General features: G+C 45.2%; 1 protein-coding gene across 3 annotated transcripts in view; it reads right to left on the reverse strand.

The window, feature by feature from the left end:
- The window catches only part of ZNF184 (zinc finger protein 184), a 24,722-nt gene extending 12,998 nt beyond the window's left edge, over positions 1 to 11,724 (reverse strand). The window contains exons 1-3 of one of the 3 annotated variants that reach the window (XM_032398994.1): positions 11,581 to 11,724; positions 10,930 to 11,057; positions 972 to 1,039 (exon numbers count right to left, since the gene is read on the reverse strand). In XM_032398994.1, coding sequence (XP_032254885.1) covers positions 972 to 1,039; positions 10,930 to 10,936 — 75 coding nt within the window. In that variant the 5' untranslated portion in view covers positions 10,937 to 11,057; positions 11,581 to 11,724. The other 2 variants (XM_032398995.1, XM_032398996.1) reach the window with 2 other exon arrangements.
- Positions 11,725 to 14,845: the final 3,121 nt, after the last annotated feature.

Below are 14,845 nucleotides of genomic sequence, written 5' to 3' on the forward strand. Positions count from 1 at the left end.
TGTAAGACTGATGAATCACAGACCTGTATCCCTGAAACAAATAATACATTATATGTTAAAAAAAAAAAAAGATAGTAGGAAGGGAAAAATGAAGGGGGGAGAATCGGAGGAAGAGACGAATCATGAGAGACTATGGACTCTGAGAAACAAACTGAGGGTTCTAGAGGGGAGGGGGGTGGGAGGATGGGTTAGCCTGGTGATGGGTATTAAAGAGGGCACGTTCTGCATGGAGCACTGGGTGTTATACGCAAACAATGAATCATGGAACACTACCTGAAAAACTAATGATGTAATGTATGGTGACTAACATAACATAATAATAAAAAAAACCATTAATGGTTCACAAATGGCCTACAGAAGAAAGCCTTCAACTTTTCATCTAGACATTTGAGGAATGTCATATTCCAACTTATTTAATCATCTGTTTACCATCTGCCAAAATAAACCAGCTCCCCCACTTTTTCTGATTCCTACGTAACATCTGTTAATTGTTGTGTACCTTTGCCCAAAATCTTCTCCATAGCTAGAATCCACCCCATCCCTCCCACATTACTTGTCTAAATATCCAAATGTCCCCCATCCTGTGAGAGGTAGTGCAAATCCCATACTCCTTGAAACTCTCCTGACCCTTCCAGACCACACATTTTTGCATTCTCTATTTTCCATGGTACTCATTTAGCTTTGTTTATATTTACCTGTTCTGGTTTTTAGCAGTCATTTGCTCTATTCAAGTAAAGGATCACATTTTGTACTTCCTTTGCCCTGTCACTGTTGGAGCATGACAAGATACTAAGCAGGAGGTTAAGTGGTAAATGTATTAGTGAAGCTGGAGAGGCAGAGGTTCAAACGTCACTGGGCAGGTGGGAGCCCAGAATGAATTCCCAACATTGGTTTTTAAATGAACATACCCACAGCAGAAAATACACAATCCACTCTAAGGACTAAATGGCATTTCAGGAACTCCAACTTACTTGAAAACTGGCTGATGCGAGTAGAGTATGTTCCCCTTGGAGAAGGGCAGACTCCGAAGAGGACAGATCTGGAGAAGAAGAAGAAACCACAATGAATCCTGTCCAAATTAGCTATTACCAGCAAGCTGTTAAATCCAGATTATCCTTCCATGTGAAAATAGCAAGAATTATGCCATTTCCTTTACTTCTCCGAATCCAAAAACAGAAACAGGGTAACTGCTGACGAGGGCCCTGGTACCCTCATCAGTAGACTCAGGACGTAAAGCGTTACGTCAACGTTCACAGTTCTGTCCCTAGACACATACAGTAGCCTTCAACTCAATCTGTTCCTTATTAAGTGAAGCAAAATATTTCTGCTGCCTTCTCCGCTACGAACAACATCTGAATAAATAATACGATTACTTCCCCAAAGTCTTCACAGGCCCTTTAAAATTTTGCTATTAATATAAATTAAATGTCACAATGGCACAATTACTTATACTACCCACCCACCAGAATGTCTAAAAATTAAATTGACATGGTGCATACTAACTGCCGGCAAGCATACAGAGCAACTGGAACGTCGTGCATTGCTGTGGGGAGTAAATGTATCAACCACACAGGAAAATTGTTCAGCAGTTATATACTAAAGTTACACAAATGCTTGTTCTGAATTCAGCAATTCCACTCGAGTGGCAGGACTCATGACCATCTAGAGACTTGTACAAGACTGTTTGTAGCCAGTGTATTCATAATATCCCCAAACTGGAAACAACCCAAATGTCTTTCATCAGGTGAATGGGTAAATAAACCACAATATTTTCATACAACAGAATATTATTCAACAATATAAAAGAATGAGCTATTGATATATCTAGGAACATGGACGTACCTCATCATGCTGAGCAAAACAAGCCAAACACGAATACATAACTGTATAATTCCACTTACATAAAAAAAGCCAACCAAACTGATTGATGGTAATGGAAGTTAGACCAGTGGTAACTCTGGAGGGATAATAATAACTGAGCAGGAACACAACAGAAACTTTTGGGGCATCAGAAACATCCCACATTTTACTGTGGGTGGTGATTCCACTGGTATATAATACATAAAAATCAGTGCATTTAATATATGCACTTAATATACGTAACTTATATGTCAATAAACAAAAACAAACTTTGCTCTTGGAGAGGTCTATTCAGAGTAATGGTTCACAGGAAAGCCCAATTCTCAGAAAGCAGAGGAAGAATAAAAGGAACTATGTATTATTCTCGACTTAAATTTGATCGGTAAGGGAAAACTGATTTGTAATAGAAATCTTGAGAAAAAAATGAAGGTGTGATTTTAGAGTTTTTAACTGCAGAAGGAAATGTTGTGCATGAACAGATATGTAACCTAGACTTTAGGAAAACAGAATCAAGACAAATGTCTCAGATAAGATGCTTCTGATTTCAAGTAACAGAAACCAATAGAACCAACAACAGTGAGACCTGCAGAAACCAACTATGTTGGTTACAGAAAATGCAATAACAAACGCTCAGTAAATATTACAAATATTATGACTCTAAGGGACAGAGGCACATGAAAAGTAATCCTGACTATACAACTGTGACAAATCCCAAGAAGAAAAAAAAGCAAGGACTTAAAACCATTTTGGCTGATTTACATTTATAAAAGATATAATAGGCAAAGCATTGAGGAGTAATAACATGGCAGAATAAGAGTTTCCTATCATCTTTCCTGCAAAGAACACAGACTTAGACCATCACCCATGGATGAGAGTGTCTTTGTGGAAGTCCAGGAGTCCAGCAGGGAAGTTTCAATACATGGTAGAAGCAAAAAAAAAAAAAAAAAAGCCAAACAAACAAAACAACAACAATAACAACAAAAGAATGAAAAAAACAGAAAACCCAGGACTGGATGCACTGAAGATGTAAGAGGCGGTTTCATTTTGTCTGTGTCACACCCCCCACCCCCACGGTGGTAAAGCTCAGTGCCAAGAGAGACCTTCTTGGCCCATTATTTCTCCCACAGGGGAAAGAGAGCGTGCGAGTGCTCAGCTTCCCTAGCTGTGTGGGATGCCACCAAACGGACCCACTTCCCTCTCATCCAACCAGAATACTGAAGTGTCCTGAGTGCCAGGGGGGCGGGGAGCAGCTGGGGGAACAGTAGTCAGTGTCCTGGGGGGCAACAAAGGACCACAGATCCTACGAGCCACTTCGTGGACTCCATCAGGAAGCCTGCCAAAGAGCCACTGGGGATGCTTCAGCTGCAGATTCGCCCAGTGAGCCTACGGGCACCCCCAGTGCTCCGCATGCCTCACCTGCACACACACACCCCACCCCTGTGGCTGGCTCCCTGGATACATCCCTGATGGCGGTGACAGCAAGACTTCGGAGACAGCTCGTGAGCCCACACAGGCCAGCCTGACTCTGCAGGATTGGGGGAAAAGCACTAAAGCCTGAGCATTCGGTACCAAAGGAGAGTAAATGTGAGTCTGTCAGCACCCGGCCTAGCTTTGCAGGACTGAGAGAAGGCACAATTTTAGGAAATCCTCCCCGCAAGGGAACAAGAAGAGTGGGGCAGACATATCCACAGTAGGTCTGAGAACACCTCAGAATCCCTAACGGGGCTGACAGAAGGTATTTTTCTCCCAAAGCCAGTAACTAAAGACAGGAGGAGGTGACTGCCTCTTCAAATGCAAAGACATAACACCAGACTTCAAGAAACATGAAAAATCAAGAAAACATGATACCACCAAAGGAATACAATAATTTTCCTTTAACTAACCCTAAAGAAAGGGAGATTTATGACTTACACAATAAAAAAAAAATCAAAATAGTTGTTTTAAAGATGCTCAGCGAGCTATAACAGAGAAAAACATTTAAATGAAATTAGGAAAATATATAGAATTGGAAGTTTAACAGATAAAATCACAAACAAAAAAGCAAAACAAGACAAATTCTAGACCCAAAGAACATAATGAAATGAAAACTGCAATGGAAGACACTTATTGCCAACTGGACCACGCAGAGGAAAGAACCTGTGAGGTAGAAGACAGGTCATTTGAAACTATCCAGTCAGAGGAGAATATAGGAGAAAAAGAATGAAGAACTCCTATGTAAACAATAGGATACCATTAAAAGAAGCATCCACACATTACTGGAGTCCCAGAAGAATAAAGGGAAAAAGAGACAGAAAGGTTATCTAAAGAAATAATAGCTAAGAATTTCCCAAATCTTGGCAGAAACTAGGACCTCCAAGTTCATGAAGCTCACAGGTCTCCAAATAATTTCCAGTGAAAAATATCTTCTCTAAAACACATTATGATAGGGACGTCTGGGTGGCACAGTCAGTTAAGCAGCTCAGGTCGTGATCCCGGGGTCCTGGGATCAAGTCCCTCATCGGGGAGCCTGCTTCTCCCTCTGCCTGAAGCTCCCCCTGCTTGTGTTCCCTCTGACAAATAAATAATTCTTAAAAAAAATAAATAAATAAAACACATTATGATAAAACTGTCTACAATCAAAGACAAAATTATAAAAGCAGGAAGAGGAAAAGAAAAATCCCTCCCATTTAAGGGGAAGCCCTGTCAGGCTATTGGCAGACCGCTCAGCAAAAGACTGTGTAGCCAGGACAGAGTGGGATAACATACTCAACATGCTGAAAGAAAAAAGCCTGCAAACCAAGAATACTTTACCCAGCAAAGCTGTGCTTCAGAAACGGAGAGAGAAAGACATTCCTATACAACAAAAGGTGAAGGAGTTCACCACTAGACTTGCTTCACAAGAAATGCTGGAAGGCATCTTTCAAGTTGAAATGAGAGGATGCTGATCAATAACATGAAAACATGAAATTACAAAACACATTGGTAAAAATAAGTGTACAGTCAAATTCAAAACACTCTAATATCGTAATATGGTTGTGTGTTCAACATTAATTCTTATGTAAGGGTTAAAGAACAAGAATGTTAAAAATAACTATAGCTACAATAATTTATTAATAAATACAAAATATAAAAAGAGATAAATTGTGACATCAAAGACATAAAATGGGAGGAGCAGTAAAAAGGTGGAGTTTTTGTATGCAATTGAAGTTAAGTTGGTTATCAGCTTGAAAAATGTTTTATCTATGTTTTATGTAAGCCCCAGGATAACCACAGAGCAAAACCTACAGTAGACACAGAAAAGATAAAGAAAAGGAAATCAAAGCATACCTCTCTGAAAAATGGTCAATTCACAAAGGAAGACAGCAAAAGAGGAAGAAAGGAACCAGGGAAGTATAAAACAGCCAGAAAATAACTATTAAGGCATCAGTAGGTCCTTACTTACTAATAAACATAAATGGACTAAATTCTCCAATCAAAAGGAAGGGAGTAGCTGAATGGATAAAGAAAATAAGACCCACTATATGCTGCCTTAGAAGAGACTCACTCAGTTTTAAGGGCACACTAGGCTCAAAGTACACAGATGGAAAAAGATATTGCATCCAAATGGAAAGCAAAAGAGAGCAGAGGTAGTTACACATATATCAGATAAAACAGACTTAACAGTCACAAACTGTAGAGACAAAAAGGGCCTAATTATATAATGATAAAGGAATCAATTCATCCAGAGGATGTAATAATTATAAATACATATGTACCTAACATCAAAGCTCCTGAACCTGTTAAGCAAATACTAACTGATCTCAAGAGAGAAATAGACAACAATGCATAGTAGTAGAAGACGTGAGTACCCCACTTTCAGCGATGAACAGATCATCCAGACAGAAAATTAACAAGGAAACTGGACTTGAACCTACTTTAGACCAAATGGACCTAAAAGACATATACAGAACATTCTATCCAACACCACCAGAATACACATTCTTCTCAAGGACACAGGAGCATTCTCCAGGACAGATCACAAAACAAGTCTCAGCAAATTTAAGAAGACCAAAATCATACCCACAGTCTATCCCAACAAAAATAGTATGAAACCAGAGATCAAAAACTGGAAAATTCACAAATATGTGGACACTAAATAACACACTCCTGAACCACCAAAAGGGTCAAAGAAGAAATCAAAAGGGAAATCAAAAGGTATCTTGAAACAAATGAAAATGGAAATGAAATATCAAAACCTATGGGATGTACCAAAAGCAGCTCTGAGAGGGAATTCTGTAGTGCTAAATGTCTACAGTAAGAAAAAAGATCTCAAATACACAACCTGTATTACACCTCAAGGAACTAGAAGAACAAACTAAGCCCCAAGTTAGCAGAAAAAAAAGGAAATAACAAAGATCAGAACAGACGTAAATGAAATAAAGACCAGAAAAATAATAAAAAAGATCAATGAAACTAGGAGTTGGCTTTTTGAAAAGGCAGACAAAACTGAAAAACTTTTAGGTAAACTAAGAAAAAAAGAAAAAAAGCTTAAATAAAATCAGAAATGAAAGAGGAAATATTACAACTGATACTGTAGAAATACAAAGGATCAGAAGAAACTACTAGGCCAACAAATTGGATAACCTATAAAAAACAGATAAATTCTTAGAAACATACACCCAGTAAAATGGAATCATGAAGAAACAGAAAATCTGAACAGAACAATAAGGAGTAAGGCGACTGAAGCAGTAATCAAAAACCCCCCAACAAAGACAAGCCCAGTATGAGACTGTTACGCCAATACTTCTCAAACTCAGCATAACAGCAGACGTGACAACCCTACAGCTAATATATACTCAACGGTGAAAGGCTGAGAGATTTCCCTCTGAGATACGGGACAAGGGGAGGGTGCCCACTCTCACCTTTTCTATTTAGCATGATACCGGAAGTCCTAACTGGAGTAATTAGGCAACAAAAAGAAATAAAAGGCATCTACATTAGAAAGGAAGAAGGAAAATTATCTGTTTGCAGATGACATATTACACAGAGAAAATCTTAAAGACTCCATCAAAAACACTGTCAGAACTAATCAACAAATTCAGTAAAGTTGCAGGATACAAAACCAACATACAAAAATCAGTGGTGTTTCTATACAAGGATGTATCTAAAAAAGAAGGAAAACAATCCCATTTAGAATAGCATCAAAAACAAAATACTTAGGAATAATTTAACCAAGTAGGTGAAAGATCTCTACTCTGAAAAGTCTAAGACACTGATGAAAAAAAATCACAGAAGACACAAATAAATACAAATGTATCCCGTGTTCATGGATCGAAGAATTTTTTTTTAAGATTTTATTTATTTATTTGAGATAGAGCAAGAGAGCATGAGGGGTGGGGGGAGCAGAGGGAGAAGCAGGCTTCCCGCTGAGCAGGGAGCCCGATGCGGGGCTCGATCCCAGGACCCTGGGATCATGACCTGAGCCGAAGGCAGATGCTTAACCGACTAAGCCACCCAGGCGCCCCGATCAGAAAACTTTCTATTGATAAAATGTCCATACTACCCAAAGCTATCTATAGATTCAATGCAATCCCTATCAAAATTCCAATAGTACTTTTCACAGAAATAGAAAAAACAATCTAAAATTCATATGGAACCACAAAAGACCCCCAAAAGGCAAAGCAATCCTGAGAAAGAATAAAGCTGGAGGCATCACGCTTTTTTATTTCAAACTATATTACAAAGCTATGGCCATGAAAACAATATGGTCCTAGCATAAAAACAGACACAAATTAATGGAACAGAATTGAGAGCCCAGAAATAAACCCTCTCATATTTGGCCTGTTAATATTTGACAGAGGAGCCAAGAATACTCAATGGGGAAAGGATGGGGGAAGAACAGTCTCTTCAGAAAATGGTGGTAAGAAAATTAGATAATCACATGCAGAATAAAGAAAAGGAACCCCTATTGTATACCGGTCATGAAAATTAACTTGAAATAGATTACAGACTTAAAACCTAAAATCCTAAAACTCCTAGAAGAAGACTGAGGAGGAAAGCTCCTTGACATTGGTGTTGGCAACGATCTTTTCAATATGACATCAAAAGCACAAGCAACACAAGCAAAGATAAACTACACCAAACTAAAAAAAATCCTGTAAAGCAAGGAAACCATCAACAAAATGAAAAGGCAACCTATGGAATGGGAGAAAATATTTGCAAGCCATGTATTTGACAGGGGTTAGTATCAAATATGTTTAAGGAACTCATACAACTCAACAGCATAAAAACAAATAATCCAATTTAAAAATGGGCAGAAGACCTGAATAAACATTTTTCCAAAGAAGATACATGAATGGCCAGCAGGTACATAAAAAGCTGCTTGATAGCACTAAGTATCAGGTAAATGCAAATCAAAACCACAATGAGATTATCACCTCACACCTGTTAGAATGAATACTATCAAAAAGACAAAAAATAAGTATTGGTGAGGATGTGGAGAAAAGAAACCTCTGTGCACTATTAATGGGAATGTAAATTGATATAGCCACTATGGAAATATATATATTGCATATTCTTTATCCATTCATCTGTTGATGGAAACAATAGGTTGTTTCTGTGTCTTGGCTATTGTGATTAATACTGTGATAAATAGAGGGGTGCAGATACTTCTCCAAGGTAGACTTTCTATTCTTTGGATATGTACCCAGATGGACCATATGGTAGTTCTATTTTTAATTTCTTTCTTTTTTTTTTTTTTTTAGATTTTATTTATTTATTTGACAGAGAGAGAAAACACAAGCAGGGGGAGCAACAGAGGGAGAGGGAGATGGAGAAGCAATCCCCCTCAGCCCCCCCCCGGAGCAGGGAGCCCGATGCGGGACTCGATCCCAGGACCCTGGGATCATGATCTGAGTGGAAGGCAGACGCTTAACCGACTGAGCCACCCAGGCGCCCCCTATTTTTAATTTCTTGAGGAACGTCTGTATTGTTTTCCAAAGGGGTTATATCAACTTACATTTCTATTAACTGTGGTGATATGTGTACACACAATGGGATACTATTCAGTCATAAAAAAAAAATTTAAAAAAGGGAAGGAAATCCTGCCACTTGCAACAACATGGATGGACCTTGAGGACATTATGCTAAGTGAAATAAGACAAAGAAAAATACTGCATGATCTCACTTATATGTGGAATCTAAAAAAGCTAAACACATAGAGACAGAGTTGCCAGGGGTTGAGGGGTGGGGGAAATGGGAGATGCTGGTCAAAGGGCAAAGTTCCAGTTATAAGATAAATAAGTTCTGGGGATCTCACGTACAGCATGGTGACCGTAGTTAACAATACTGTATTATATACTTGAAAGCTTCTGAGAGAGTAAATTTTAAAGGTTCTCACCGTGCACACACACAGAAGGCAAATGCGTGAGATGAGAGACGTGATAATTAACCTTACTATGGTAATCACTTCCTAACATACAGGTATATCAAATCATCACACTGGACGACTTAAACTTACACAATGTTAGGAGTCAAATATATCTCAATATAGCTGGAAAAAATGTTTCTCAGCAATGTTTTGTAGCTTTCAGTGTACAGATCTTCTTACACATGCTAATTACATTCCTGTTGCATATTTTTAATGCTATTGTAAGCAGATTGCTATTCTATTTTTATTATATTTTATAATTGTTTACCGATAATATAATAAAAGACAGTTGATTTTTAAAATTAAACTTTGGGTTTTGAGATAATTTTAGATACACATGCAGTTGTAAGAAAGAGATTCTCTGCACTCTTAAAAGAACTGAGAATTAATATAAGGTATGGCTCAAACCTATACAAATAAGTAATGTTAAGACTTCTAATGATATTAAACAAATTCAAAAGAAGAACTGTATAACAGGTTAAACCAAACTTGAGTGCACACTACAGAATGTAAAAACAGTGACAGTGCAGAGGAAAGTCTATAGTGACACAGCACAGGGCTCTGTCCTAACTCTGACCTGTTCAAGGACATGAAGGAAGAAATAGCATGAATACTCATCAAATATGCCAGTGACATGAAGTTGGAAAGGACAGTTAAAACCCTGAATACATGAAGACTCATAGTTATTCTGACAAGCTGGAAAACTTGGCCAAAAAACTGAACAATCATATATGTGAAGTCCTGATATCAAGGGTAAAAAGCAATTCTCTTAGACAAGGACGGCATAAATCTAGTTCGCTATAGTTTATGTAAAAAAGATCTAGAGCTTACAGCATAATATCACTGATTTTCTTCAAAGCAAATATAATCTGATTCTAAACAGCAGAACTATAATCCAAACCGAAAGAAGTACTTTTAGGTATTAAAAGTCTATGGAACTTATCATAAACATATCTCAAGAACTATGTTTAATTTTAGGAAATGCATTTTAAGAAGCATGCTCTGAGGCAGGAGAGTCTTGGGAAAAGAGATCCAGATATATCATATGAAGATCCATCAAAGGAACTGTGGCTGTTTTGCTTAGAAAAGAATTTATGAGTAGGAGTTTTAACAGCTGAATTCACATTCTGAAGGGCAGTAACGTGAGAGAGAACAGTCTCTTGCTTTTGGAAACTAAGAACTAAGATCCAACACAGAAGTTACAGGGGTAGGCACTTCTGCCTAACATAAGGAACTTAACAAAAAAAAAAAGGAAAGAGCCACCAAGGGACTAGTCTGCACCCAAAATGGAGAGTTTAATGCCACATTTCTCCAGGCATGGGCTTAACAAACGGCCATCTGCCAGGGACACTTTAATTCTTGTACTGAAGGAACGATTACCAAGATTTTTTCGGACTCAAAGATTATCATTCTAATACTAAAGAAATAAAAGTCATGTAAGGACCACAGACATTCTGAATCATCGCTCCTTTTCATTCCCCGATCCCGAAGCCAGGGAGAATTAACCCTAACTGCAACTCCCTTCATATAAACGTTAAGTAAGAATCTCGCACCATAATGCAAGTCATTTTTTCTCTAGCCTTAGGATGAGGTTCCCTCCTCCCACCTCTGCCAGCTGGCAGGTGCTGGATCGTCCAGTCCCGACTGTTCTTTTGCCTCCATCATCCCGGTCGGCCCCCTACCTTCCATCTCAGGAGCTCATTCCGTTCCTCTGGAACCTGGAGCCCAGGGCTTCCGAAGCAGCGTCCTTCCAGCTGGGGCCTCGGTCTGGGGCTCCGATGAGCCCTTACACACGCTTAGGCTGGCGGCCCTAAAAGACAGAGCACGGGGTCAGCAGCATGCGTCACCATACTTCAGAGTTCTGCACAGTGGCTAAGAGATCCCTGGAAAAGAGAAGTGCCCGCCCGGAGCCAACACAGGCTCTCCCGCGGAACAAAAACAGAGGGAGCTCGAGCACGCAGGTTCAGCTCCAGACGCAAAGAACCCGTCGGTGCCTACCCTCGAGTCTGGCCAGAGGCGCCCCCAGACCCGGCCCGTCACCTCCGTGCACACTTGCGGGCTCCACCGCGGCTCGGACGCCGGAAGACACACCTGTTGCGGGGTGGAAACGCTGGAAGGTGCACAAGCAGGGCGGGCCCGTTCCAGCCCTTCCTCCCAGACCGGAACAAAAGAACAAAGCCCTCCAAGGGATCAGGGCGGACCCGCCCCGCACGAAGGAGGCGAGGGGCGCCCCCTTCGAGGACTCCCCGGCTCCCTCCCGCAGAGGCCGCTTCCAGCCAAGTGAGAAGGGTGACGTCACGCGGCCGCAAGGCTGGCGGTTGCCATGGTGATACCTGGGCTTCCCTCCCTCTAGGGCGAGCCACACTCTCGGATCCCGCGTCCGGAAGCGCCGGGACAATCGCCACACCTCGCGAAGGGAGCCGAAGAGGCTGCACTTCCCCAACGCCAACCTCTTTTCACGCCTACTGCCGGCTTCAACGGCCACTTCCGGTCGCGCGGAGAGAACCCCGCCCCCGCTCGTCGCGGGCTTTCGACCGCACCCGGCGGACTGGCCGAACTACGATTCCCAGAATGCCCCACGACACCGAACTCCATTTCCCAGAGGCCTCAGCAACGCGTAAGGTTTCCCATTGGATGGGGCGAGAGTTCTCCCCGCCAGTCACTGGCTTCTGAACGCCTCAGGTGGGAGTAGCGGGACGCGGGGACTTTCAAGTTTGTGTGACCGAACAGACTGTAAGCAAAAACACGTAAGACACGAACAAGCCCTTCACGGTGCAACATTTGCCTCATTACTTGTCCTGCATTCTACTTAGTGCTCTATTCCTTTGTCATTTAAAAAATTCTGGTCGTGACCCATTATGTTGCTTTCAGGACTCTCAAATGGGTCACGACCCACTTTTTTTTTTTAATGTTAAAGGAAAACGGGAGGAGCTGTTACCCTACAGCCCCGCAGCCCCGCAGCCCCGCAGCCCCACAGCCCTGCAGCCCTATAGCCCCACAGCCCTGCAGCCCTGCAGCCCTGCAGCCCTGCAGCCCTACACCCCTGCAGCCATGCAGCCATGCAGCCCTGCAACCCTATAGCCCTGAGCCCTGCAGCCCTGCAGCCCTGCAGCCCTACACCCCTGCAGCCCTACAACCCTGCAGCCCTGCAGCCCTATAGCCCTACAGCCCTGCAGCCCTGCAGACCTGCAGCCCTATAGCCCTGGAGCCGTATAGCCCTACAACCATGCAGCCCTGCAGCCTTGCAGCCCTACAGACCTGCAGCCCTGGAACACTGCAGCCCTGCAGCCCTGCAGCCCTACAGCCCTGCAGCCCTGCAGCCCTACAGCCCTATAGCCCTGCAGCCCTGCAGCCCCATAGCCCTGCAGCCCTGCAGCCCTATAGCCCGGCAGCCAAATAGCCCTGCAGCCCTGCAGCCCTATAGCCCTGGAGCCGTATAGCCCTACAGCCCTGCAGACTTGCAGCCCTATACCCTACAGCCCTGCAGCCCTGCAGCCCTATACCCTACAGCCCTGCAGCCCTGTAGCCCTATAGCCCTGCAGCCCTACAGCCCTATAGCCCTGGAGCCGAATAGCCCTACAGCCCTGCAGCCCTGCGCCCTGCAGCCCTAAAACCCTACAGCCCTGTAGCCCTGCAGCCCTGCAGCCCTATAGCCCTGCAGCCCTGCAGCCCTGCAGTCCCATAGCCCTACAGCCCTGCAGCCCTGCAGCCCTGCAGCCCTGCAGACCCTCAGTCCTGCAGCCCTATAGCCCTACAGCCCTAGCCCTGCAGCCCTAGACCTGCAGCCCTGCAGCCCTGCAGCCCTATAGCCCTGCAGCCCTGCAGCCCTGCAGCCCTGCAGCCCTATAGCCCTGCAGCCCTGGACCTGCAGCCCTGCAGCCCTGCAGCCCTATAGCCCTGAAGACCTATAACCCTGCATCCCTGCATCCCTGCAGCCCTGCAGCCCTACAGCCCTACAGCCCTGCAGCCCTAGAGCCCTGCAGCCCTGCAGCCCTGCAGCCCTGCAGCCCTATACCCTGCAGCCCTGCAGCCCTATAGCCCGGCAGCCCTGCAGCCCTGCAGCCCTACAACCCTATAGCCCTGCAGCCCTGCAGCCCTAAAACCCTACAGCCCTGTAGCCCTGCAGCCCTGCAGCCCTGCAGCCCTACAGCCCTGCAGCCCTGCAGCCCTATAGCCCTATAGCCCTGCAGCCCTGCAGCCCTGCAGCCCCTCAGCCCTGCAGCCCTATAGCCCTACAGCCCTAGCCCTGCAGCCCTGGACCTGCAGCCCTGCAGCCCTGCAGCCCTACAGCCCTACAGCCCTGCAGCCCTGCAGCCCTAGAGCCCTAGAGCCCTACAGCCCTACAGACTTACAGCCCTACAGCCCTTCAGCCCTGCAGCCCTGCAGCCCTAGAGCCCGGCAGCCCTGCAGCCCTATACCCCTTCAGCAGTGCAGCCCTATAGCCCTGCAGCCCTACAGCCCTATAGCCGTACAGCCCTTCAGCCCTAGAGCACTACAGTCCTGCAGCCCTGCAGCCCTATAGCCCTACAGCCCTACAGCCCTGCATCCCTAGAGCCCTAGAGCCCTGCTGCCCTGCAGCCCTGCAGGCCTATAACCGTACAGCCCTGCAGCCCTATACCCTGCAGCCCTGCAGCCCTACAGCCCGGCAGCCCTGCAGCCCTGCAGCCCTACAGCCCTATAGCCTGGCAGCCCTGCAGCCCTGCAGCCCTACAGCCCTACAGTCCTGCAGCCCTACAGCCCTACAGCCCTGCAGCCCTATAGCCCTGCAGCCCTGCAGCCCTATAGCCGTACAGCCCTGCAGCCCTATACCCCGCAGCCCTGCAGCCCTATACCCCTTCAGCAGTGCAGCCCTATAGCCCGGCAGCCCGGCAGCCCTGCAGCCCTACAGCCCTACAGCCCTGCAGCCCTATAGCCCTGCAGCCCTACAGCCCTATAGCCTTACAGCCCTTCAGCCCTAGAGCCCTACAGTCCTGCAGCCCTGCAGCCCTGCAGCCCTACAGCCCTATAGCCTTACAGCCCTTCAGCCCTAGAGCCCTACAGTCCTGCAGCCCTGCAGCCCTATAGCCCTGCAGCCCTGCAGCCCTGCAGCCCTGCAGCCCTGCAGCCCTATAGACTTTAGCCCTGCAGCCCTGCAGCCCGGCAGCCTTGCAGCCCTACAGCCCTGCAGCCCTATACCCCTACAGCCCTACAGCCCTGCAGCCCTGCAGCCCTACAGCCCTGGAGCCCTAGCACTACAGCCCTGCAGCCCTGCAGTCCTGCAGCCCTATAGGCCTACAGCCCTTCAGCCCTGCAGCCCTACAGCCCTGCAGTGCTGCAGCCCTGCAGCCCTACAGCCCTACAGCCCTTCAGCCCTGCGGCCCTACAGCCCTGCAGTGCTGCAGCCCTGCAGCCCTACAGCCCTACAGCCCTTCAGCCCTGCAGCCCTATAGCCCTGCAGCCCTAGCCCTGCAGCCCTGCACCCATGCAGCCCTATAGCCCTGCAGCCCTGCAGCCCTGCAGCCCTACAGCCCTACAGCCCTATACCCCTTCAGCCCTGCAGCCCTGTAGCCCGGCAGCCCTGCAGCCCTATACCCCTTCAGCCCTATAGCCCTACAGCCC

Source organism: Phoca vitulina, unplaced genomic scaffold (assembly GCF_004348235.1).
Source record: "Phoca vitulina isolate PV1807 unplaced genomic scaffold, GSC_HSeal_1.0 scaffold125, whole genome shotgun sequence".
In the NCBI taxonomy this organism is placed as follows: Eukaryota; Metazoa; Chordata; class Mammalia; order Carnivora; family Phocidae; genus Phoca; species Phoca vitulina.